General features: G+C 34.1%; 1 protein-coding gene across 1 annotated transcript in view; it reads right to left on the bottom strand.

Moving 5' to 3' along the window:
* Positions 1–24,476, bottom strand: part of LOC135848980 (synaptotagmin-10-like) — a 286,616-nt gene that overhangs the window by 64,224 nt on the left and 197,916 nt on the right. The window contains exon 8 of the mRNA XM_065369095.1: positions 13,284–13,404. Within this exon, the coding sequence (XP_065225167.1) occupies positions 13,284–13,404 (121 nt within the window). The remainder of the gene's footprint in view (positions 1–13,283; positions 13,405–24,476) is intronic.

Genomic DNA, 24,476 nt, shown 5'->3' with positions numbered 1-24,476 from the left:
CACCAAAAATTGAGTAAATGAAACGATTCATTCGTGAACGAGTCACTTATACGAATCAATTCGTTCGCTAATGATTCAACAAAAATTATTCAATTCGTTTGCGAATGATTCGCGAAAAGGTATTCAATTCGTTCGCAAATGATTCACCAAAAATTATGCAATTCGTTCGCGAACGATTCGCCAAAAATTGTTCAATTCGTTCGCGAATGATTCACCAAAAATTATTCAATTTGTTCACGAATGATTCGCCAATAATAATTCAATTCGTTCGCGAATGATTCGCCAAAAATTGTTCAATTTGTTCGCGAATGATTCACCAAAAATTGAGTAAATGAATCGATTTGTTCGTGAATGAGTCACTTATATAAATCAATTCGTTCGCTAACGATTCACCAAAAATTATTCAATTTGTTTAAGGATAATTCGCCAAAAGTTATTCGATTCGTTCACGAATAATTCGCCAGAAAGTATTCAATTCGTTCGCGAATGATTCGCCAAAAAATGTTCAATTTGTTCGCGAATGATTCGCCAAAAATTATTCAAGTCGTTCGTGAATGAGTCACTTATACAAATCAATTCGTTCGCGAATGATTCACCAAAAACTATTCAATTTGTTCGTGAATGATTCGCCAAAAAATGTTCAATTTGTTCGCGAATGATTCGCCAAAAATTATTCAAGTCGTTCGTGAATGAGTCACTTATACAAATCAATTCGTTCGCGAATGATTCACCAAAAACTATTCAATTTGTTCGTGAATGATTCGCCAAAAAATATTCAATTCGTTCGCGAATGAATCACCAAAAATTATTCAATTTGTTCACGAATGATTCGCCAAAAATAATTCAATTCGTTCGCGAATGACTCGCCAAAAATTGTTCAATTTGTTCGCGAATGATACACCAAAAATTGAGTAAATGAATCGATTCGTTCGTGAATGAGTCACTTATAAAAATCAATTCGTTCGCTAACGATTCACCAAAAATTATTCAATTTGTTTACGAATGATTCGCCAAAAATTATTCAATTTGTTTACGAATGATTCGCCAAAAATTATTCGATTCGTTCACGAATAATTCGCCAAAAATTATTCAATTCGTTTGCGAATGATTCGCCAAAAAATGTTCAATTCGTTCGCGAATGATTCGCCAAAAATTATTCAAGTCGTTTGTGAATGATTTGCCAAAAATTGTTCAGTTTGTTTGCGAATGATTCGCCAAAAATTGAGTAAATGAATCGATTCGTTCGTGAATGAGTCACTTATATAAATCAATTCGTTCGCAAACGATTCACCAAAAATTATTCAATTTGTTTACGAATGATTCGCCAAAAATTATTCGATTCGTTCACGAATAATTCGCCAAAAATTATTCAATTCGTTTGCGAATGATTCGCCAAAAAATGTTCAATTCGTTCGCGAATGATTCGCCAAAAATTACTCAAGTCGTTTGTGAATGATTTGCCAAAAATTGTTCAGTTTGTTTGCGAATGATTCGCCAAAAATTGAGTAAATGAATCGATTCGTTCGTGAATGAGTCACTTATATAAATCAATTCGTTCGCAAACGATTCACCAAAAATTATTCAATTTGTTTACGAATGATTCGCCAAAAATTATTCGATTCGTTCACGAATAATTCGCCAAAAATTATTCAATTCGTTTGCGAATGATTCGCCAAAAAATGTTCAATTCGTTCGCGAATGATTCGCCAAAAATGATTCAAGTCGTTTGTGAATGATTCGCCAAAAATTGTTCAATTTGTTTTCGAATGATTCGCCAAAAATTGAGTAAATGAATCGATTTGTTCGTGAATGAGTCACTTATACAAATCAATTCGTTTGCGAATGATTCGTCAAAAATTGTTCAATGCGTTCGTGAACGATTCGCCAAAAATTATTTAATTCGTTCGCGAATGATTCGCTAAAAGTTATTCAATTCGTTCGCGAATGATTCGCCAAAATATTCAATTCGTTCGCGAATGATTCGCCAAAAATATTCGATTTGTTCACGAATGATTCGCCAAAAATTATTCAATTCGTTCGCGAATGATTCACCAACTATTAATCGATTCGTACGTGACTGATTCACCTAAAAATTAATCGATTTGTCCAATCACCAATCGGTTGTGAATGATTCGACTCGATTCACTTCGCTTGAAAACAGATCAATTCTTACATATAAAATAGTCTCACAAAAACTGAATCAATTTGTAAATTAATTGATCCGTTTGTGCTCTCCGAATGATTAACCAAGAAATCAATTAATTAATTTTTTAATTACCAAATCGTTCATAAATAATTCGATTCGATTGTAAACAAATAAATTGCTATACAAATGTTTCAAAAAAAGTGATTCAAATTATTCGTAAATGATTTGTATTTGAAGAATAATGTTTTTTTTTTCGCTCTAGCCGTTACTCAAACTGTTTTCTGAAAAATCGCCCAGTTTCAAGACAGGTTGTTTGTGATTTTTTAGTCGTTCAGATCATTGCCATCAAAACCCAAGATCACTTTTAGAGTTCTACTGGGCGATTAAAAATTTGCAAATCGATATTTTTTTGGAAAAATTCGTGCTTTGAACGTATAATTATTTTTTTCTGAAATATTTCGCATTAATCATGTCAAAGCATCAAGAGAAGAGATGATGTTTCTAAAAATGAGAAAATATTTTGAAATACAGTGATGCCAATTTTTCGGCCATATTTCCAGTTTCTAATAAATGAGCAAATTTCATTAGTTTTTGGCTGTTTTTTTTTTCTTTACCAATTCTATGATCTTTTTTGGACAGAAAGATCGTATTTAAAGACTTGATGCCTAGTTACATCAACCCTGGCAAACGACCCCCCTCCATAACAGCTGTAATTTTTTGTGGTATCTTGAGTATAATGTGTTTGATGAGTGCACCGAAGGAGGGGCAAGAGGGGTCAAATTGAAAAAATGAGCCAATATCCGAATCCAACGTTCTCAATTAGTAACAATATAATGTACTTTTCCAATTTTTTAAAAATTTTGATCAAAATTTCCCGGAGTCTTTGCACCTCTCTCTTGCCAGAGGCGTTGAAATCCCCATTTTGAGAATATATTTTGCTTTAAAAAGCAAGACACATCCTATTGGTAAGGTATCTGTTCAGAAGTACTTTCCTAAATCAGTTTGAAATATTCAAATGATCGTTTTCATCTTCTAAAGTCATCAGGGAATGTTGAGCTTTTGTCGTGAAAGTTCAGTTTTGTGCTCTTCACAATTCCAAATACTCGTATTTATTTTGAATTTGAATTTCCCGCCCATTTTTTTCAAGACCTCGAAAAATTACAAGAAAGACATCTCTTGTCGAAATACGTACCAACTTCAAATAGAATCTCAACGTCATTAGAGGGCACAAAGGTCCCAAATCTTGATTTTTACTACCCTTTGCAAAAGAGATTATAATGAAATCGAATGAAAGAAATGAGCAAATATCCATCATAAAGCCATTTTTATGTATTTTTTCCCCCAAAAATAGGTCACTCAGATGGACGATTCGGCCCCTAAAACACTCAAACGCGTATCAAAGCAAAAGACCATACACGAGACCATTAATGCGTGCAATGAGTTAAAGTATTACAGTTTGGAAATCCGGATCTCCTTTTGTTATTTTTTTCCTCCTCTTGGACAAAACATCTTGTACACTTTAAACTTAATTTTATGGGACGATTTAGCCGAAAGGAGCGATTTATTCGTACGATTGTTTTTTCTGGCCATTAACGTTGTATTGTATGGGTTCGACGAGTAATATATTTACAATTTATAAATGCATTTTGGGTAGTTCTTTCTCCTACGAGTTTTCAGTTCTCGTGTTGCTTTTAAATTTCTTTAGCATTTCCAGACTGCTTTTTCACGTTAACCAATAAGAAGCTTTTTTCGGTGAAAATACCCCTTCGGCTTACACGTGCTTTGGTATTCGAACTCCAACTCGTACTACGAGCTTACTACGTATACTACGTAACTAGTATTAGTAGCAATAAACCAACTGCGGCTTTTATTTTCGTTCAATTGTAAATAAAAATAAGCCCGCGGAAACGATTCGATTCGCGTTCGCGAACCCAAACTCAAAGATGCGCGATGCCTATCTTCTGTATAGTGTCGAGTGAAAGAAAGAAAAAAAATTAAATTCTACCTCGCGAACTTATTCAACGTGTTTTTCCACTGAACACTGACAGAAGAGAAAAACATTGTTTTTAACGAAAAATTGTTCGTTTTGCGGTCGTTTTGTTAAACAGGCTGATGGTAAACAGAAGCAAAAAAATCTCAAGTATGAGCAAAAGTTGGTTAAAAGTTTTTTTTTTTAAAATGTGGATGTCGTCTGGGTATGGAATAGAAAACGCTGCAGGTAGAGGGAAGAAGGGGGGGGGGAGTCGTCGTAATTTCTATCGAGAATACTTAGACGAGATGAAGAAAATTTGTTGCTGTCGAGAGCCAAGCACTTGTTCACAAGTATACGAAAAGAGGTGGTTCGAATTAACCGAGTTTGCGGTGCTCGACTCGAGACGACGTGTGAGTTTTATTTTTTACTTCTTTTTTCTCGTTCGCGAATTACATAGAAGAGGGAAAAAGGAAGGAAAAAAATGTGCGAATGGTAGTTCATTTCTACAAGACAGGAAAATCTTTTGTACTGTTTATTTTTGGGCGTATATAAAAGTTAAATGTTGCTCGGTGTGGTAGCATTTAGAATATATAAGAACAGACTCCACTCGATGCTGGTATGGTACGAGTATAAATACGGCGCGCGGCGGACTCTTTTGTCTTTCGTCATAATTTCCTTTTCGCGTTTCCTGATAATGCTGAAAAAGGGTAATGCGTGGAGATTTTCCCATTTCCGTCCTGCGGTTTCCTTCTACATCAAGTTTATTGTATTTGTTAATGAAATACTTCTCTTCTTCTTCTCGTTCTCTTCTTTTTTTTTCTCTCGTTGGTCCATATTCTCGGGTTTGCTGTCTCGTTTTGTACATATGTGTGTGTGTGTGTGTGTGTGTGAGTGTGTGTGATATCTACAATTTCGAAATGTGAACTCTGCTGTATGGTACTCGTAGTACAAGCAAACGTGGCTTTTTCAAGTGGAACTTACGACCCGACGAGTACATGTTAGTTCAAGGGTAAAATGGCAGCGGCGCAAGGTTGAGTAAAAGTAAGTTTTAAAAATACATTTTGACCGCCACGCCATCCATTGCCATTTTCAGCCAAAGCCCAAATATGGGCTATTTCAAAAACCACCGCAAAAGTATACAGCTATACACACGATATAAAGGTCATCCGGGTCTGTTGGGGATTGCGCGAATAGTGTTCGAAAATAATGAGCTGCGAGTATGTTGGTACCTACTTTTGAAAATTAAGCCTGTGTTTAGTCGCGACTTGTTTCGGCGAAATGTTGAAAAATATCATTTTGCGAGATGGAAAAATAGAGGAGTTTTTGCCTAGGTAATGTTATGAAGAGAGAGTGAGTTATGTGAAGAAGATTGCTTTGGACGGTTTGAGTTATTTTAGATGACTTTTGACGTGTCTAGTTTTGGGTAAAAAATTTGTTACCAAAAGCGAGTTGAGAGTGTTTTTTGCTTATTTTTGGGCGAGGTCGTGTTTTGGAAGTTTTCATCTTTTCGAATATTTTGTATTGATTAAGGCAAAAATCAAAATTTGGCTCAGTTGGAAAATTTTTAAAACGTATTGTTATCAAAAATAAGTTATTTGCAAATTTCCAACCACTCAGCTTGGGCCTGGAACCTTTAAAGAGGCCTTGAATTTCGATGGCAACAGCCTAGGTCGACACAGAATCTCAATTAAGAAAAAATGTTCATCAGTCAGCTCTTTGAGTATTTGGTTGGATCAGTTTTTCAGCTTAAAGAACGATACATTTTTCTAACAGATTTCTAATTATATTAAAAATACCTATACATTTTTTTGAAAAAAATCTACAGGCAAAAAGTGCAATTGAGGAGGTGGATAGCAAAACGCAATAACTCCATTTTTGGTTTTTTTTTGGGAAATTAGGAAAAATTGTCAGGAGGGGAAGGGTGGGGGGTCGAGTTCCGAAATTGGTGTCAAATGAAAGGGGAAGGTGCCACAAATAAAATTTCCACTCAATTTCAAAATTTCGGTCACCTGGGTAAGCACAGTGAGGAAAAGAAAAAAAAGTTTTTTTTTGGTGTTTTTCTGCAAAAAAACGTATTTTTTATTTGAAAAAATTGATGTTTAATCGAGAATTTTCGATAAAAAACAATTAAAAAAATGGAATGTGAAATTCAAACAATTCCTGTGTGTGATATGGCATTCAGAGAGTGGCAACGAAAGCACCATTTTTTTAAGTAACTCCTACCCAACGATTTTCAGTACCCACCCGATGAAAAAAAACAGTGTTACCACATCTGCGCAACTGAAATGTATAAAAAGTAGTGGAGTTATTGCGTTTTGCAAACAAAATCTCATTTTTCAATGCATTTAGCTCTAAAATCAGACTTGTTTTCCTCGATTGCGCTATGATATTCAACTGATGGACAAAATCTGACACCGGGAATGGATTCCCCGTTGAATTTTACATAAGGATAGATATCAAACTCAATTTTCGTAATTTTGGAGTTATTGCGTTTTGCTATCCACCTCCTCAATTTTTTCATCACAAATAACTCATCAAATTGAGCTTTCAAATCTTTCCTCAATTCCTCATATTGACCATAAAACAAATGTGTAGAAAAAACTAATATGTACCAAAAAATATCAGTTTTTTAAATCAAACCAAAATACATAAATAACCAGAAAACACCACTTTTCTTGCCAAATTTTTTAAAAAGCCTGTCCAAAAATTATCGAATTTTAACTATTTTGTCAAAATTTCCATTGCCTAGTTTGACTACATATTTTGTCATAAATTGCCAAAATCACCAAATTTTTTTTTTTTGCCAAAATGCTAAAAGTTGTACTTTATTTTTCAAATTTTAATTCTTTTGCCAAATAATCAAAAAGGCTTGATTTTTCGCAAAATTTTTCATTGATCAAATTGAGCTTTTAAATCTTTCCTCATATTGATCATAAAAAAAATGTGTATAGAAAAAACTAATGGCAAAAAATATCAGTTTTTTAAAATTGAACCAAAATACATATAACCAGAAAACCCTACATTTCTTGCCAAATTTTTTCGAAAGCCTGTCCAAAAATTGTCGAATTTCAACGATTGGACTATTTGGCCATAAATTGCCAAAATTACCAAAAAATTTATTTTGTTTTTGCCAAAATTGCTAAAAATCATACTTTTTTGAAGGCTCGATTTTTTGTAAAAATTTTCAGAAGTTTTTCGTTTTTTCCAAAATAGTTAAAAATTTTACTTTTCTGCCAAATTTCCAAAAATTCTCTTGTTTTGCCAAAATTAACTGAAAATTTGGGCTTTTTTGCTGAATTTTCAGAAGAAAGGCTTGATGTATGGATTTTTAGTAAAAACTGTCAAAAGTTCTATTTTTGTGTTGAATTTTCCAAAATTGTACCTACACTTTTTTGACAAAGTTTTGAAAAACTTGATTTTTTGTTTGAATCCGCAAAAATTCTGCTTTCTGTCAAAATTTTAAAAAATCTTACTTTTTGCCCAAATGACCCAAGCTCTGGAATTTTTTTTCAAAATGATCATAAGTCGAGAGTTTTTGCAAAAGTTTTCAGAAGTTTTACTGTTTCGCCGAAATTGTCAAAAAATGTTCCTTTTCTGCCAAAATCATCAAAAAATTCTCTTTTTTTTGCCTAAAATGCCAAAAAATGATCACTTTTTCTCTAAATTTTCAGAAACGTTTATTTTCATTTCCAGTAAGTCTTGCTTTTTTGTCGCAAAAAATGTGCCATTATTGTCAAAATTGCAAAAAGTGAGCGATAATTCCTCTAGTAAGAAATTTTATGTTCTATAATATTTTTTGGAAGAGGGGTAAGGTGACTTGTGAGTCTGAAGTTGAGAATTCACATGCTATGCCATCTATTTGTATATTTAAATAAATTTTCATTTTCTCCTTAAAATTGGGGAGGGGAGGAGGATAAATTGAAAAAAAATGAGGAGTGCGAATCCAAAAAAATTTTAAACAGTTGAACTAGGTGCTCTGAGAACATGGCAAACAACGTTCACTTCCCATTTCAAATACTTTGGTATTTTGACCATGCTGGAGAGCACTTTTCAGGGATTTTCACATCCTGTGAGACAATCACCATGATTTGGGGCTTTGAAGGAGGTTTTTTTTTGAAAAGGAGGTTACACATTTGACAAAATCTTGATCAAAAATTAATTTTCAAAATTTTTATTACAGGTTTAAATATGCTATTCAACTTTTTTGCCAATTTATGAGAGAAGGGCTAGGGGGGGGGGGTCTCCATTCAAGTGAATTACGTAGTTTTAAAACTACATTTTTTTTTGGTTAAAAATGGGATTATTTAGTGAGATTTTGACGCAGAAACAAAAAATGTTTGAATGATGAGTTTTTGAGAATTTTTTCGTTTGTTTTCAACGAAGAGGGGGTCATCCTCAAATTTTGATCAAAATTAGGGTATTGGTATTCGGATGCCATTTTGAGAACTATTTGTGGAAAAGAAGGCGAACGAAGTAATCTCTCTTGTTTTTAAACATTTTTCATCGTGTTTTTGGGTTCATAGTAAAAAGTTAAGTTGCTGCCTTAAAAATTGAATTTTGAGCTTTTCAAATTTTAATTGCTGATTTTGAATTTTCCATGAATTTTCTAAAACTATGACCATATCAAGAGTTGAAAGTAGTGATTTCGTAGTAATTTTCAACGAGGAGTTCGAATCCGATGCCCTTTTTTTTTCGCCAAACCCCTGGGGGGGGGGGGTGGTACCAAAATCAAATTTTGTAAAACTGAAAAAAAATCGAGTGATATGTCAAAATGTAGGTTTTTTGGGTCGAAAAACACAAATCTGAGGTCTTTTTTTCACTCAGACCCCTCGGGGGCCCTTGGAGAGGTGTACCATTCTTGAGATATCTCGTCTCAAACGCGACTACATTTTAACTAAATTAACGCGAAATAATTGTAATTGAATATGGCATAGGTAAGTTTTTTCATTCAACTCCCTTCAAAATCGAGATTGCGGGAAAATGTGTGTTGAAGTGTGTAGAATTTGGGTGTGGTTCCTTACGGTGCGACTAAGCGCGATTCTTCTAGTATGATACAAAATAACCGAAGATATCAGGTCAAGTGTTTGAAAAACTGACTAATAAAATCCCTCAACCAAAAAAATCTAGATTTTGATAAGCTACTCAAATTTTTGTGATTTTTTCAAAATTTGATTTCAGTAGCACCTCCCTCAGGGGCTGAATGAAAAAAAGGACTTCAGATTCGTGTTTCTCGACCCAAAAAACCTATATTTTAACATATCACTCGATTTTTTTTATTTTTACAAAATTTGATTTTGGTAGCACCTCTCCAAGGGCCCCCAAGGAGTCTGAGTGAAAAAAAACCTCAGATTTGTGTTTTTCGAACCAAAAAACCTATTTTGACATATCACTCGATTTTTTTTCATTTTTACAAAATTTGATTTCGGTACCACCCCCCCAGGGGTCTGTCGAAAAAAAGGGCATCGGATTCGAATTCCTCGTTGAAAATTTCTACGAAATTACTACTTTTAATTCTGGATATGGTCATAGTTTTGTTGCAAAACGCCATGCGCGCCTTTTTTCGCCATCTGAGTCACTGTGCGACTCCTAAATAAGAGACTTCAATGGTTGGCAGATTTGTAAGCTATCATTAATTTCTTTTGGTAACTAAATAAAGTTGATCTTTTTTTTTTTTGAAAAAAGTGTTCAAAAATATAAATGGTTTAAGTCTAGCTGTTTGCTTAAGTTTTTCCTTTCGCCAAATTCACCTAAGAATCTTGTTTCTTGCCAAAAATTGCAAAAAATTTTCCCTTTTCTAGCGAAAAATCCAAGTTTTTTTTTTGCCTAAAACTGCCCAAAAATCTCGTTTGGTAATAAAAAATTGTGAAAAAGTCTCGCTTTTTTGACAAAATTCGCAAAAAAGCATCACTTTATAGCCTGATTTTTGCCCAAAAATTTGAAAAATTCTCGTTTTTTACCGAAATTTTTAAAAATTATCGCTATAAACTTGAAATTGCGAAAATTTTTTATTTTTTTCCTCAAATCGCCAATGTCTCACTTCATTTCTAAAAATTTTCACTATTTTTGCCAATACATAACTCAATTGCAAAAAATCCTTCCCTTTTGCAAAAATTGTTATCTTAAAGTCTTGCTTTCAGCCAAAAATAGAAAAAAGTATCGCCATATTTCTCACAATTGCTATAAAATCTCGTTTTTTGAAATAAAATTTTCCAAAAAATGTTTCAGTATTTTGCAGAAAATTCTAAAAAATTTAACTTTTTCAGTTTCCTTTAAAAAATTCCAAAAAATCTGGATTTCATGAGCAAACAGTCTCGCCATTTTTATCACAATTGTCTTGAAACCTCGATTTTTACCTGCATACTTAATATATAAAATTTTCTAAAAAATGTTTCAGTAGTTTCTTTCAAAAATTTCCAAAGAATCTGGATTTCTCGCCAAAATGTTGCGAAATAGTAGTTTTACTATTTTTGACAAAAATGTATCTATCAATTTTTCATCAATATTTGTCAATAGTCTTCGTTTTTAGCTAAAATTTCCAAAATCTCGATTGAGTTTCATCATCGTGTGTTTTAATGAAACGTTTTGTTTCGTATTTTTTTTTTTTACACCAAATAAAAGTTTTTTGATTTTTCTTTTTAATTGAAATGTTTTTCACTCATTTTGTAAGTTTTTTTGGTTACTTTCTCGGATATTTTTTTGGTACCCGAAGTTATTTTTTTTTGTTTCGGAAAAAATCGAGGACGAAACCTTCAATTACGAAATCTCAAAAATTATATGAGTCCCTCTTCCATCCCTCAAACTGAGACACACTTATTATCGATGACATTTTTTTTCAGCACGATATCATCGAAGGATAAATAAGATTACACGTTAAAAAGCTAAGGACAAAAAAAACGAACAACTCGCATACTTGTAATTGAAATAAACATACACATCGCTCAGCGTCGTCCAACGAAGAAAAGCATATAAAAAAAATATATGTAAATGTTCTCTGGAAAATCTTACCGGTCGACGGTCATGAGTTATGCAACATTTAACTCGCGATATACGTATATAGATTTTCTTCTCTGTATAGTTTCCATCCTTGTTATATTATTCTTTTCGGTATAAAGTTTATTCAAATATGCTGTTGATTTTTAAACATTGGTTTTTATTTCGAAAGCATATAAATGAAAAACTTTTCCGAGCTGTATTCAGTACATACATATATAGGTAGCTCGGTCTTGTAAATCTTTTCGACGCGATGTATCATTCAACCAGAATTTAGTTTCTTATACATCAGATCATGTGTAGTAATTTCTGCCATAAACTATACCAAGTCGTGTTTCTCTTCTCGAACATACTCGTAATTTGACGATTGAATGATACATGAGAGTTGTATTAAAAACGTATACAAACACGCTCAATTGAGTCCCCCTCCTCCCTCCAAAGTCGTATAACGATAAAACGAATAATTAACGAATCGAATATATTGTTCGAGCTGAACTTTTGATCGTCAGGCATCTTCCATAAAAGGTAATTACATCCTTGAAAGGGGAAATACCCTGCAATGTCTGAGTTGTACCGTGGCTCCGCCAACAAGAGACGATAGAGATAGGTATTTTATAATAGAAATTGACGACGTTTTATTCGCATAAGAATAGATCTAGTTAAAAGAACACTCGAACGATGAAGGGGTACCTACCTTAAAAAAAAGAAACGAGGTGATTGCGAAAAACAAATGAAGCGGAACAGAGTATTTTTTTCGTTCTTTTTCCAAGTAGCTTCGGTGCAAAAAAAATACTCATTTATACCGGTTCGTTGTGTTCGAACAAGTGGCAAAAATAAAGACGAATCGCGTTTCAAAGCGAGAAAATTGTTGTAATTTTGCAAAACGAGCAAACCCAGGCTGAGAAAAAAATTCCCAGATACATTCGTAACAATTTTTCGCTAATTGTGCCACTCTGCGATGCTGCTGCTTGAACCAACGTATTGGAGCAATATTGGAAAAATTTTCGTGTCAGCTTTTTTTTCCCCCTGAACTTTTTCAAAGTGGAAGATATTTTTCTCGTGTTTTTTTACACACGTAACTTGGTTTGGTTGTTCGGTTTGAGAAAGTTTAATTTCGAAAACCGGGTCGGACCTGAAGTGCCTACCTCTCTGTAAGGTTTGCTGATAAAAACCTAATAAAAACATTTCAATGAGATATTCCTGTTTGGCCGGTGTAAACCCTCATAAATTTACAACAACATTTCCACTTCGTTAACCTAGAACAGTTTTTGATACCCTGGTTACTCGTACTTTGTGTGTGAGCTTCTTGGTCTCGGTTTTCTCTTCCTCCTTCCCCCTCCCCCGCCCCTTGACCCCCTTTTTTCTGTCTCTCGGTGCGTACACACTGTACGAACACTCTACCGCTATATCTGATGATTACCTTTCAGCAAACCGTGTGCTTTGGCTGAGTGTTCCTTGCACCATATACATAGGTACTTTTTGCTTCAGAAAAGGGTTCCCTTCTACGTACTCGTACCATGTTAATTCCCCCCAGTCCCCCTTCCCACCTATCCTATTTTTATACGTATTGCTGTGTTGTAATTTTACGTCTATGTAATTTCGAAGCAATTTAAATGATTGATTTTTCCGCGTGTATTTCTCTCGTCGTACATACTATTCTTGTTTTTTGCCTGCTTTTTTTTTTACTTTTTTAAATAGAAAAAAATATATATATTTGTATTACGTCATGTTCACTTGGTATAGGAAATTTGTTATACGTGTTGAAATTGTCGCGAAAGCTTTTTCTCGTTCGTATCACTTTTTTTTTCTCCTCGTCACCTCCTCCTCATCGTATACCTACTCTTGGTACACTTCTCAATTTGTATACGTTATTTTTTTATTCGTTTCTATTTACAATTTTTTTTTCTGTCGAATGTTGGAAAAAATTACGACTGTTTTCGACATCTTTACGCGATTTTGATTAATATGTGTGTTGGGATTGGGCCCAACAAGAAGAAGAAGAAAGAGAAAAAGGTGAGCGAGTGAGATTCACACTTCGTACGTAATACGCATCACAAAAAAAGTGATGTAATTTTATAAAATGCTCGCGTTATCTTTCTTTTTTTTTCGGCAGTCTATGTTGTGTGTAGAGCATTCGGACGCGTAAATATTTTTAATGCTGGGTACTTTACTTACCCGAAGATCCTGTCAGGTCCATCGCTTTTAAGTGCCTCGCTTTTACTATAGTTATAGTTAATCGACCAGCTGTCGGCAAATAACATAGTGATAACATTATCTCTCCGAGATGTAGTTTATCCTGCGAAAAATACCAGTAAATTAATACAAATCTTATTAAGTTGTTTAAGGTGAGAGCTTTTTTTTTTAAAATGCGTTTTAGAGAGAGAAAGCAACGATGGAATGAAACAATGTAATTGGGGTGGTGAGGGAGGGAGAGGGAGGGGGTTATGGGACATGGAGTTGTTATCAGAAGAAAACTTGCTGTCGTTATTGTTATTGCGAACATCTTCATATATGAGATGAGTTGATTTTTTCTCCTTTTGGAAATTGGTGGAGTGTGAATGTGAGATAGGTTTATTATAAGATTCTTTTTTGTTTCAGTTTTCAATTGTTTCGAACAATAGAATGAAATGTAGGTATTCAAAATGATTGTGTTAAATATTGCTTACACAGACTAACAGTGGTGCTAATTTTTCGCTCATTGTGGCCAATTTCGATGGAGCAAAAAAAATTGTCAAGTTTTTGGCTGTTTTTTATTTTTAATCAATTTTTTGAATTGGCAGTAATGTTGAAGAAGTTACCAAAAAGAGCAATTTGCAAATTTTCAAACGTTCAGTAAACAAAACTAAAACCCTAAAAGTGGTTTGAGATTTTGCCAACAAAGTCCAGGCCAACGCTTCAAATATGTATCAACTTTTAGAACTGGACTATTTTTCTCATAACAGGTTGGGCTATAAAGCGATCGAAAACTCGCTTTCTTTGAAAACCCATATAGCTATCTCCCCTCTGGAGGCACTGCTGAGGCTGAAATTCATTCTGAGTAACTCTCCATGAATTTGGTTAAAATCTGTTGAATTTTTTCTGGCATTTTACCCTCAGCATGGACAATTTTTGAAAACTTTCTTCAAAGTTGTTTTTTGTTTTGTTTTTTTGGTTCTAAAAGTATTTCACAGAATTTTAGATTATAACAAAATCAGGAAAATGAACAGTTGCTATTCCGAAAATCTTCTATTTTTGAATCACTACGTTTTCTGGATGCTGTTTCTTTCAATTCCTTTTTGTTTATTCCGAAGCAACTTGTGATCAGTTTTCATTCCTGGCGCAGAACCCGCTCACCTTTTTTTTTAGAGTTGGAATATCTCATCACAACTTTTCTAATAGGTACAATAGTGTGTTCAGAATATCAATGTGAAGATTAGTTTTTTAAACACAAGAAGAGGAAAATCAGACGATTTTTTTCCTTTTTTGTTCGCATAGTTGGTAAGACGTTTAATTTTTCATTCCTGGCGCAGAATCCGCTTATCCTGTCAGACGAATTTTTTTACCATAATATTTTATTCACGTCTTTAGATTTTCGTAAACTACTCGATTAATTAATATTATTTTCAATTTGGAATTGAAAAATCACCATGAAAGGGCCAGTTGGCAAAATTTGCGATTATGATTTTTGCTGCAAGCATTCGCGATCAATCGAACATTCGCAAACATTTGAGAACATAGGTACCCAAATATTTTGCAAAAACAATGTTTAAAAGGCTTTTAATGATGTTTTTTGAAATATGAAAACCAGAAAAGTGCATCGGTAATTGTTACTATGAAAGTTGAAAACAAACTATTTCAACTGTTATTCGCAACAAAAATCAAGATTTTATCAAAATTCGGTCACTTTTCTCCTCAAACGCGAAGATTCGAAAATTTTCAAAATAATAGAAATGAGAATATTCGCACTGACGTGAGAATCAATTTTTTGCCAACACTGGGAGGGAAAAAACTCACGCATTTAGCGCTTTTTAAAAATTCATTCGTGAACGAATTGATTCGTATATAAGTGACTCGTTCGCGAACGAATCGATTCGTATAAGTGACTCTTTCACGAACGAATAGATCAGTATAAGTGACTCGTTCGCGAACGAATCAGTTCATTTACTCACTTTTTGACGAATCATTCGCGAAAGAATCGATTCATTTACTCAATTTTTGGTGAATCATTCACAAATGAATTGAATCATTTTTTGTGAATCATTCGCGAACGAATTGATTCGTATAAGTGAATCATTCGCGAACGAATTGAATCGTATAAGTGACTCGTTCGTGAACAAATCTATTCGTATGAGGGACTCGTTCGCGAACGAATCAGTTCATTTACTCAATTTTTGGTGAATCATTCACGAATGAACTGAATCATTTTTTGTGAATCATTCGCGAACGAATTGAATCGTATAAGTGACTCGTTCGTGAACAAATCGATTCGTATGAGGGACTCGTTCGCGAACGAATCAGTTCATTTACTCAATTTTTAATGAATCATTCGCGAAAGAATCGATTCATTTACTCAATTTTTGGTGAATCATTCACGAACGAATTGAATCATCTTTTGTGAATCATTCGCGAACGAATTGATTCGTATAACTGAATCATTCGCGAACGAATTGATTCGTGTAAGTGAATCATTCGCGAACGAATTGATTCGTATAAATGAATCATTCGCGAACGAATTAATTCGTTTAAGTTACTCGTTCGGGAACGAATTGAATCGTATAAGTGACTCGTTCGTGAACGAATCGATTCGTATGAGGGACTCGTTCGCGAACGAATCAGTTCATTTACTCAATTTCTGACGAATCATTCGCGAAAGAATCGATTCATTTACTCAATTTTTGGTGAATCATTCAAGAACGAATTGAATCATTTTTTGTGAATCATTTGCGAACGAATTGATTCGTATTAGTGACTCATTCGCGAACGAATTGAAATTGCTTTTTGTCAATATCTACTTCATTTTTTTGAAAATTTTCAGAAAATTGAAAAATAATCAACGTCTTTGAAAATTCGGTTCATTCTTTGGCGGAGGCTGAAACTGGGCCTCAAAAAATGTTATTGAAGATCTTTCAGATATTAGTGAACTAAGTAAGCCTTAGGTACCTATTCAATGATATTTTTCTCAGTTTCAAAACACCTCATATGTTACAATCATCATGAAAGGAGACCAGGGGGAGCAGGGAGGGGGAGAGTCTCAAAAAATTTTCAACTTCAGAATTTCAATTCGAAGACAACTTTTTCAAACACAAGGGAAAGAAAAGCAACCGATTTTCTTCCTTTTCTGATCGTTCTGAAGTCATCAGAGGTTGAATTTTTCATTCCTGGCGCAGAACCCGCCTCTCCACTATTCGAAAATTTTCTCCATTATTTATTCACATCATCAGATTCTTGTAAACTACTCGATTTATTATTATTTCTCTCAATTTTGAAGCGACGAATCATCACAGGGGAGAAAAGGGGGAGTGGAATAGTCCTAACAAATTTTCAACTTCAGAATTTCAATTTCGAATAACTTATAACTTTTTCAGACATACGGATCCAAGGAAAGAATACCGAATCATTTCCTTTCTTTGCTGTTCGTTCTGATGTAATCAGAAGTTGCGTTTTTTCATTCCTGGCGCAGAACCCGCCTATCCTCCTGGTCAGCATTTTTCACAATATTTACATATTCGTTCACATCGTCGGATTTTCGTAAACTGCTCGATTGATAATATTTTTCTCAGTTTTGAATCGAAGAATTACCATGAGCGGTGAGGGGGATAGAGAAGAGTCCCAAAAAATTTCCTACTTCACAATCTGAATTTAAAGATCACGTTTTCCAACTTGAGAAAAATAAAAGCGAACGATTTTCATCCTTTTCTGTTCGTTCTGAAGTAACCAAGGATTGATTTTTCCACTCCTGACGCAGAACCCGCCCATCTACCTTGTCGAAATTTTTTTCCCATACCTACTTATTCTCGTCTTTAAATTTTCGTCAATTACTTGATTTACTCGTATTCGGATTTCTTCTCAATTTTGAACGAAATTGAGGAATCCTCACGCAGGAGGGGGTAAGGGGGAGAGTCTAAAAATTCTCATCTTCAGAACCTTGATTTGAAGATGGCATTCTCATACTCAAGATTATTCATTCACATCATCAGATTTTCGTAAAATACTCAATTTTAAATATATTTTTCTCAAATTTTGAATCGTAGAATCATCATGAGCGACAAGAGGGGGAGAGGAAGAGTCCATAAAAATTTTCAACTTCAGAATCTCAAATTTGAAGACAACGTTTTTAAACATAGGAACCCAAAAGAAAGAAACACGAACGATTTTCTTCCATTTCTTGTCGTTCTGAAGCAATCACGGGGTCGAATTTCTTATTCCTGGCGCAGAACCCGCCTACCCTCTTGGTCGAAAATTTTCACCAAATTTGTCCACATCGTCAGATTTTTGTAATTTATACTCGAGTTATTGATAGTTTTATCAATTTTGAAGAAAAGAGGGGAGAGGAGAAGAGTCCAAAAAAAATTTCAACTTCATAATCTCAAATCTGAATGCAACTTTTGCTTTTACTCTATTTATCGATATTTTCCTCAATTTCGAATGGAAGAATTACCATTGCAGATGGTGGGGGGAGGGGAGATGGTAACAAATAAATTTCTACTGCGGAATTCTTGTCTCCGCGAAAATTACTTTTTCAAGCATGAAAAAAGGAAGAAGGGGGAGTTGGTAAAAATTTCTGGCTCAAAAGAAAAATATTAAAATTTGGCATGTATGCACATGCATCGAACTACGCCCGCTACAAATGTATTCAATACTAGTTCATCGACCTTTTTTTTCCTTTTCAAACCATACACCAATCACCTACGCAATAGGCACCCGAATAAAAAAAGTAAATAAATCTCAAATCCTATTCATTCTTTTATCTGCTATTCATCGAGATCGAATTGTACCTATACAACGTAATATGTATGCATAAGTAGGTAAAGCACCTGTAAGCAACGAGGCATAATTTTTCCCTGCCATTGCTTCATCACCTCGAGTTTCTATAACGCCTTCGGGATAATCACCGAGAGAGGACGAACTTTCGACTGCTTGGTTCGTCGTCGTGAGAAATAACATCTTATTGAAAGTTGGTGCGTTTATAAACGCGGCCTTCTTTGATACTTGAAATTTCTTCAACGACGTCGTAGGCGCCGCGCCGCGCCGGTGTTTGGTTAATTGAAAGTAATAAAGATAGACGAAGCGTGAATTTTCGTCGTTCGATTAAACATTTAAGTAATTGGTAAAACTCGATCAAAAGCGAGAACGCAAGATGGAAAAGACGTAGAGGAATACAAAAAAAAAAACACGTCGAGTCCTCAACAAGGTATCTCCTCCAGAATACCTATAGACTTATACTATAACGAGTTTGTAAAAGAACGAAAATGCTCATCAAGTGCGTAAGTTGTATGAATGCTGTGTTTATCGCGTATCAACACTATATGTATAGGCGCGTATGTACCTATCGTTCCGGCAGCATTGATATGGTAGCAGAGCGTGGCTCGGTTAATAGATAAAGAGTATAATTTACAACACGTATCGTCAATTTACGCGATATTTTATCATATAGTACTACGCTACGTATAGAGTATTCCATACCTAAGTAAACAACTTTAAGAAAACACCGCCATAAATGCCTTCAAAAAGTTGCTCGTCTTGGGCGATAGAGAAAGCGAAAGGGTATGCGAGTCAGAGGGTTACTATGCATAACGATTTGAATAAAGCTGGCAACATTTTCGTCGTCCAACTCGTCTTATGTAAATGTATACCATATATACGATACTTCGTGTTAAACGCGAACTATGGAAAACGTGTAAATAAATGTCTTTCTCTCTGCGTATATGTGCTGGAGCTCGCCTTTATGTACATGTGGAAGGTACATGCACTATGTGCTTTGCTACCATATACACAGCTACGTATACCTATCTAGCGGTATTAATTTCGCGGACGGGACGCCGCCAAATAAATGGATTTTAGACCTATATAATACGTATCGCAAGGTTGTCCTTTATTCTCTCTTTATTTTTGGATTTAACCTCTCGCATATTGTACTATAAAGGCTGAATCTTTTACGTCGCTGTGCTGCCTGCTACCAGTCCAGTCAAATAAGATTAGCGAGTATATGTTTGTGGACTCATCGTTGTACGTCTCGTCACCTCTTCTCCTCCTCCTCCTGGTCGTCGTCGCGTATACTGGCCGAGTTAATAATGCGAATCCGCCATTATAGACATGTGCCTGGGTTAAGTATGCGTTACGCATATACATACCCATTATAAAGGCAACAGGGCGACTTGTAAACAACCAAATTAGTACGTTACACTTTGTGAAATAAACAAAAGATTCGCCGTCCTCCCATCTCATCTGCAGTGTAGTAAAAATCTTACAAATAATACGTAGTAGTCGCTTCGTGTTTTATAAGCTGCCTGTTGTAATTCGCTCTCGTTTCTTTGCCAGCGAGCATATTTTCAAAGTCAAACAGCCCTTTATTCAAGGGCAAACGAATCGCTCTCAGCGTTTTCGTATAGCGTTTCTAATTATGTTGTCGTAGTATAATCGTATTACAATATCGATATAGGTACCTATTTTTATACATTTAAGCCTTCAAAGTACCTACTATAGTTGACTTATAACATTTTTCAGGAAATGCCTGTCGAATAAGCGGAGTATTTTCTGGAATCCCTTCAACGACTGATGTGAAAAACATCCTACAAGTTCGTAAAATGAGACAATCGTGTTGTAAATATAGCATCAATGATATATTTTTGGAGAAGATAGAGTTTTATTTATTTTTATGAATGCTAAATTCGCTGTAAATATTTACTTTTCGAGTCGAACCTAGGCGAGTGAAAGTTTGGAATTTCAAAAGACAGACTATAGTCTATAAATGACTCCAAAATATATGCTACAAAGATACCCTAAAATAAATTTTTGCTTTTCAGAAGGATATAAGGGAGGTTTTAGAAAGGTCTACAGATTTATATATATTTTTTAAATACCTACATTTAGAGTGTTTATGAACTCTTTATCACCCAAAAAACATGAAAAAAACAACTAAGTAGAAGATGAAATGAGAATTGAATAATTTTGAATATTTCTATGTTTTGGTGACTGATTCACCAGAAGTCACCAAGTTTTAAATTCATCACAAATGGCCACTGCTTGGTGAATCTATCACCAAGAAGTCACCAGATAGTCAAATATGAATTTTCTATGTTTTGGTGACTTCATGGTGAAGGATTCACCAAATGTCACCAAGTACCAAATCGATTTCATTTTAGAAAAGACTAGACGATGCGCCAAAAATACAGCAATAAAATGCAAAAAACAGGGAAATCAGCAAATGACCCATTTCTGCGGCAGAACTTTGCTAAAAAAAACATATTTAATTCCTTTTTTTTTTTAAAAAAAAACTCTACAGGTCCTCCAAAGATGTTATAGTCGGTTCCATAAATCCAAGTTGACATTTTTTTTTTGTTGAAAATTTCCCTCATCTACGTCAGAATTCTCCCAGGTAGGTAACCTAAGTGCTATTATCATTCCCATCCTAAAACCAGGTAAAAATCCTCATCTTCCTTCTAGTTATAGACCCATTTCCTTAACATCAGTCCCTTGCAAAATCTTAGAAAAAATGGTTATCAAAAGACTAAATTGGTTCATAGATAGCACAAACTCTCTCAGTTCCTTTCAAAGTGGATTTAGAAAAAAAAGATCTACACTGGACCATCTTTTTAGCCTACAAAATGAAATTAACACTGCTTTTGAAAATAAAGAATATGTACTTTCAGTGTTCTTTGACCTCGAAAAAGCATTTGATAAAGCTTGGCGTTATAAAATTCTCAGAAAATTACACTCCTTTGGAATTCGTGGACACTTGGCATACTTTATTCAAAACTTTCTAACAAATCGTTCTTTCAGAGTTCGCCTAGATAACACTTACTCAAAATCCTTTGAAATTGAAAATGGAGTTCCTCAAGGTTCTGTTCTTAGTACAATCTTGTTTCTGATACAAATTGATGACATTTGTGATGTTATAACTAAACCACTCTCTTTGAGAATTTTTGCAGATGACTTAAACATCTCTCTTAGATCTAAAAACCTCAACCTTATTGTAGAAAAAATTCAGGAAACCCTAAACCAAATTGAAAAATGGGCTGAAACAAACGGGTTAAGTTTTTTAGAATCCAAAACACATTGTGTACTTTTTTCTAGAAAAAATCAAATCAACCCAAAACCCACTCTAAAATTTAAAGGTCGCTCCTTGCAGTTCAAATCTTCTACCAAATTTCTCGGACTTACGTTTGATGAAAAACTAACTTGGACCCCCCATTTTCTAAACGTAAAATCAGAACTCTTGAAACGTATCAATTTATTAAAAATAATAAAAAATCCTAAATATAACCCTTCACGTAAATTATTAATCCATCTATATAAATCTCTCATACGCAGCAAAATTGACTATGGCAGTCCATGCTTTACAAAAATTTCCAATAAAACCGCCAATATCTTAAAAACTATTCAAAATTCTTCTTTACGAATTTGCATTGGAGCTCTTTACTCCTCACCCATAGATAGCATCTACTGTGAAGCTGCGGAACTACCCTCAGATTTCAGAAAATCACTAGTAACAAATAAATTCATTACATCAGCCTCAGCTAATCCATCACATCCCCTCCAAAATCTTATCTCAATATTCAGCTTACATCATTTCCAACAAAATGACAACCCACTTGCTAAGTTCATCTCAGAAATAAAAAACCTTGAAATTGATCTCAAAAATCTCATCCAAAAACCCATAACATACCCTCCTTGGCTATTAAAACCCTTACAAATTGATTTTCAACTGAGAAATTATCCTAAAAGAAACCATTCCCCATTAGAAATCAAAAGCCACTATCTTGAACTCATATCAAACTACACAGAATTCAATTTATGCTTTACTGATGGTTCCAAAATCTCTAACCTACATACAGGATATGCTTTTTCAATAAATGAAAAAATTTTCAATTTTAAAATTCATGAGGTCTCTTCAATATTTACTGCCGAACTTCTTGCAATTTACCATTGTCTTTTGAACATATCCACCACTCAGCTTGAAAACAAAAACTTTTTAATACAAAGTGACTCTCTTAGTTCCTTGATATCCATACAAAACATTTTTTCAGATCACCCTATTGTTCAAAATATCCACAAAATTCTGCTAGATCTCCAAAATTCAAACCACACCATCCACCTTATGTATACTCCTAGTCATGTCAGCATTGAAGGAAATGAAATTGTTGATACCTATGCAAAATCAGCCACTATCCCCCCTCCCTTCACCATTTTCACCCCTGACGATATAAAATCCTTCTTCAAACAAAATACTCACTCTAAATGGCAAAATTTCTGGTCATCACAGACATCAAACAAACTCTTTCAACACAAAAAAACAATCTACCCCTGGAAAAATCTTGATCACCTAAACAGAAGAGAAGAAATAATTATAACCCGTCTAAGAATAGGCCACTCTAAAATCACACACAATCATCTCTATCAAAAAATTCCGAAACCCCCCTGTCAATTCTGTGAAAATGAACCTATATCCATCCAACATTTACTATTCACCTGTCCTAAATTACAGCAAACAAGACTATCTCTCCAAATAGACCCAAATTCAATGACCATTCCAGATAACCCTTCCGAAATCCAAAAATTTATAACCCTACTTAAAAGCACCAACCTAATAAACCAAATCTAAACCCTTCTAGCCACGGGTGTAATAATCGTGTAATTATAAACACCCAAAACAAAAAAAAAAAAAAAAAAAAATTTTTTACTAAAGAAAATCCATTCCTTGGTCCTTCAAATATTGATGATCACATTGTGTGGAGCTCCCTACCCCAAGTTTTGAAAAATTTAAAAATTCAAGTTCAAAAATTGTTTGAAATTTTTTTATGTATGTTCAGAATTCTTTGAAATAACTTCATTTATAAGAAAAAGCATGCCTCAGCCCCTAATTTGAGAACTTTGTACAAGGCAATCAGCATTGTTTTTTATTGAAAGGGGGAGAGGAGAGGACAAATTCTCAAAAAAATGAGAATATTCAAAGTAACTTATGACGTAGAAATGGAAAATTTTCAAAAAAACGACCAACTTTGATTCATTTTAACTTAATTTTGAGGGATCAATATGCGTAGCTTGGAAGATCGAAGGAGCTTTCTTTGTGAGCAGAGAATCATTTAATCATTTATAATTCTGACACAGAAATAAAAAATTTGATTTAAATTTGGAGGTGGTAAAAATTTTATTTCACGAAAACCAACAAAATTGTGGGGGGGGGGGGAAAGAAGTCCCAAAAAACTCTGATAAGTACGAATAGAGCTACTTTAACAGACATACGTATCTGTACCTACTTATCACTTTTACCGATGATTAAAAATTTTTTACGCGTCTCAGCCTTTACTTAGGGTTACTTACATTTTTCAAGTACGAATCCAAATAATGCTTATATTTTCCCGAATCCTCAAAAGAAGTCTTGTTTTTCCCAAAATTGCAATTTTTTTTTCAAGGAAAATTATTAGAATTTTTAAAAAACTCCATTTTTGATGGAGTTTCCAATTTTTTTTTTTAGAAAATAGTCAGAATGTCCCATTTTTATCAAAATTGTCAAAAAAATCAAATTTTTGTCAAAACTGTCAAAAAATCCAATTTTTATCAAAAATTGTCAAAAAATCCAGTTTTTGCCAAAATTGTCAAAAAATCCAGTTTTTGCCAAAATTGTCAAAAAATCCTAGATAATTTTTATCAAAGTTGCTAATAAATTCCAGCTTTTTTGCATGAATATCAAAAAAGTTTGATTTTGGCACTAGTTGTCCAGAAATTCCTGTTTTTTGACAAACTTGTCAAAAAAAGTCCCAGTTTTGTTAAAATTGTTAGAATAGTTCCATTTTTTGTTAAAATTGTCGTGACATTCTAATTTTTGTCAAAACAGTCAAGAAGTCCTATAGGTAATTTATGTCTGAAAAGTTCGTTTTTTTCTGAAATTGCTTAATAAAAGTTCTGATGTGGCCAAAATAATCAAAAAGATCATTTTTTTTCTGCTAAAATTGTCAAAACGTCTCGTTTTTTACCTAAACTACGTACTCACCACAGTCCTGTGCAAAAAAAAGTACTGTTTTCTGCGTCAGTCTCAAGGAAGTTCCAATTTTTGTCAAGTTTGCCAAAAAGGATCCAGTTTCTGTCAACACTGACAGCAAGTGCTAATTTTTGTTTTTAAAAAAAAGGCCTGATAATGTTTGCCAAACCTGTCAAAAAATTCTGTTTCTT

This window comes from Planococcus citri, chromosome 5, assembly GCF_950023065.1.
Source record: "Planococcus citri chromosome 5, ihPlaCitr1.1, whole genome shotgun sequence".
Lineage (NCBI taxonomy): Eukaryota > Metazoa > Arthropoda > Insecta > Hemiptera > Pseudococcidae > Planococcus > Planococcus citri.
The sequence above is the reverse complement of the archived record's forward strand: the minus strand, read 5'-3'. Positions and strand labels throughout refer to the sequence as shown.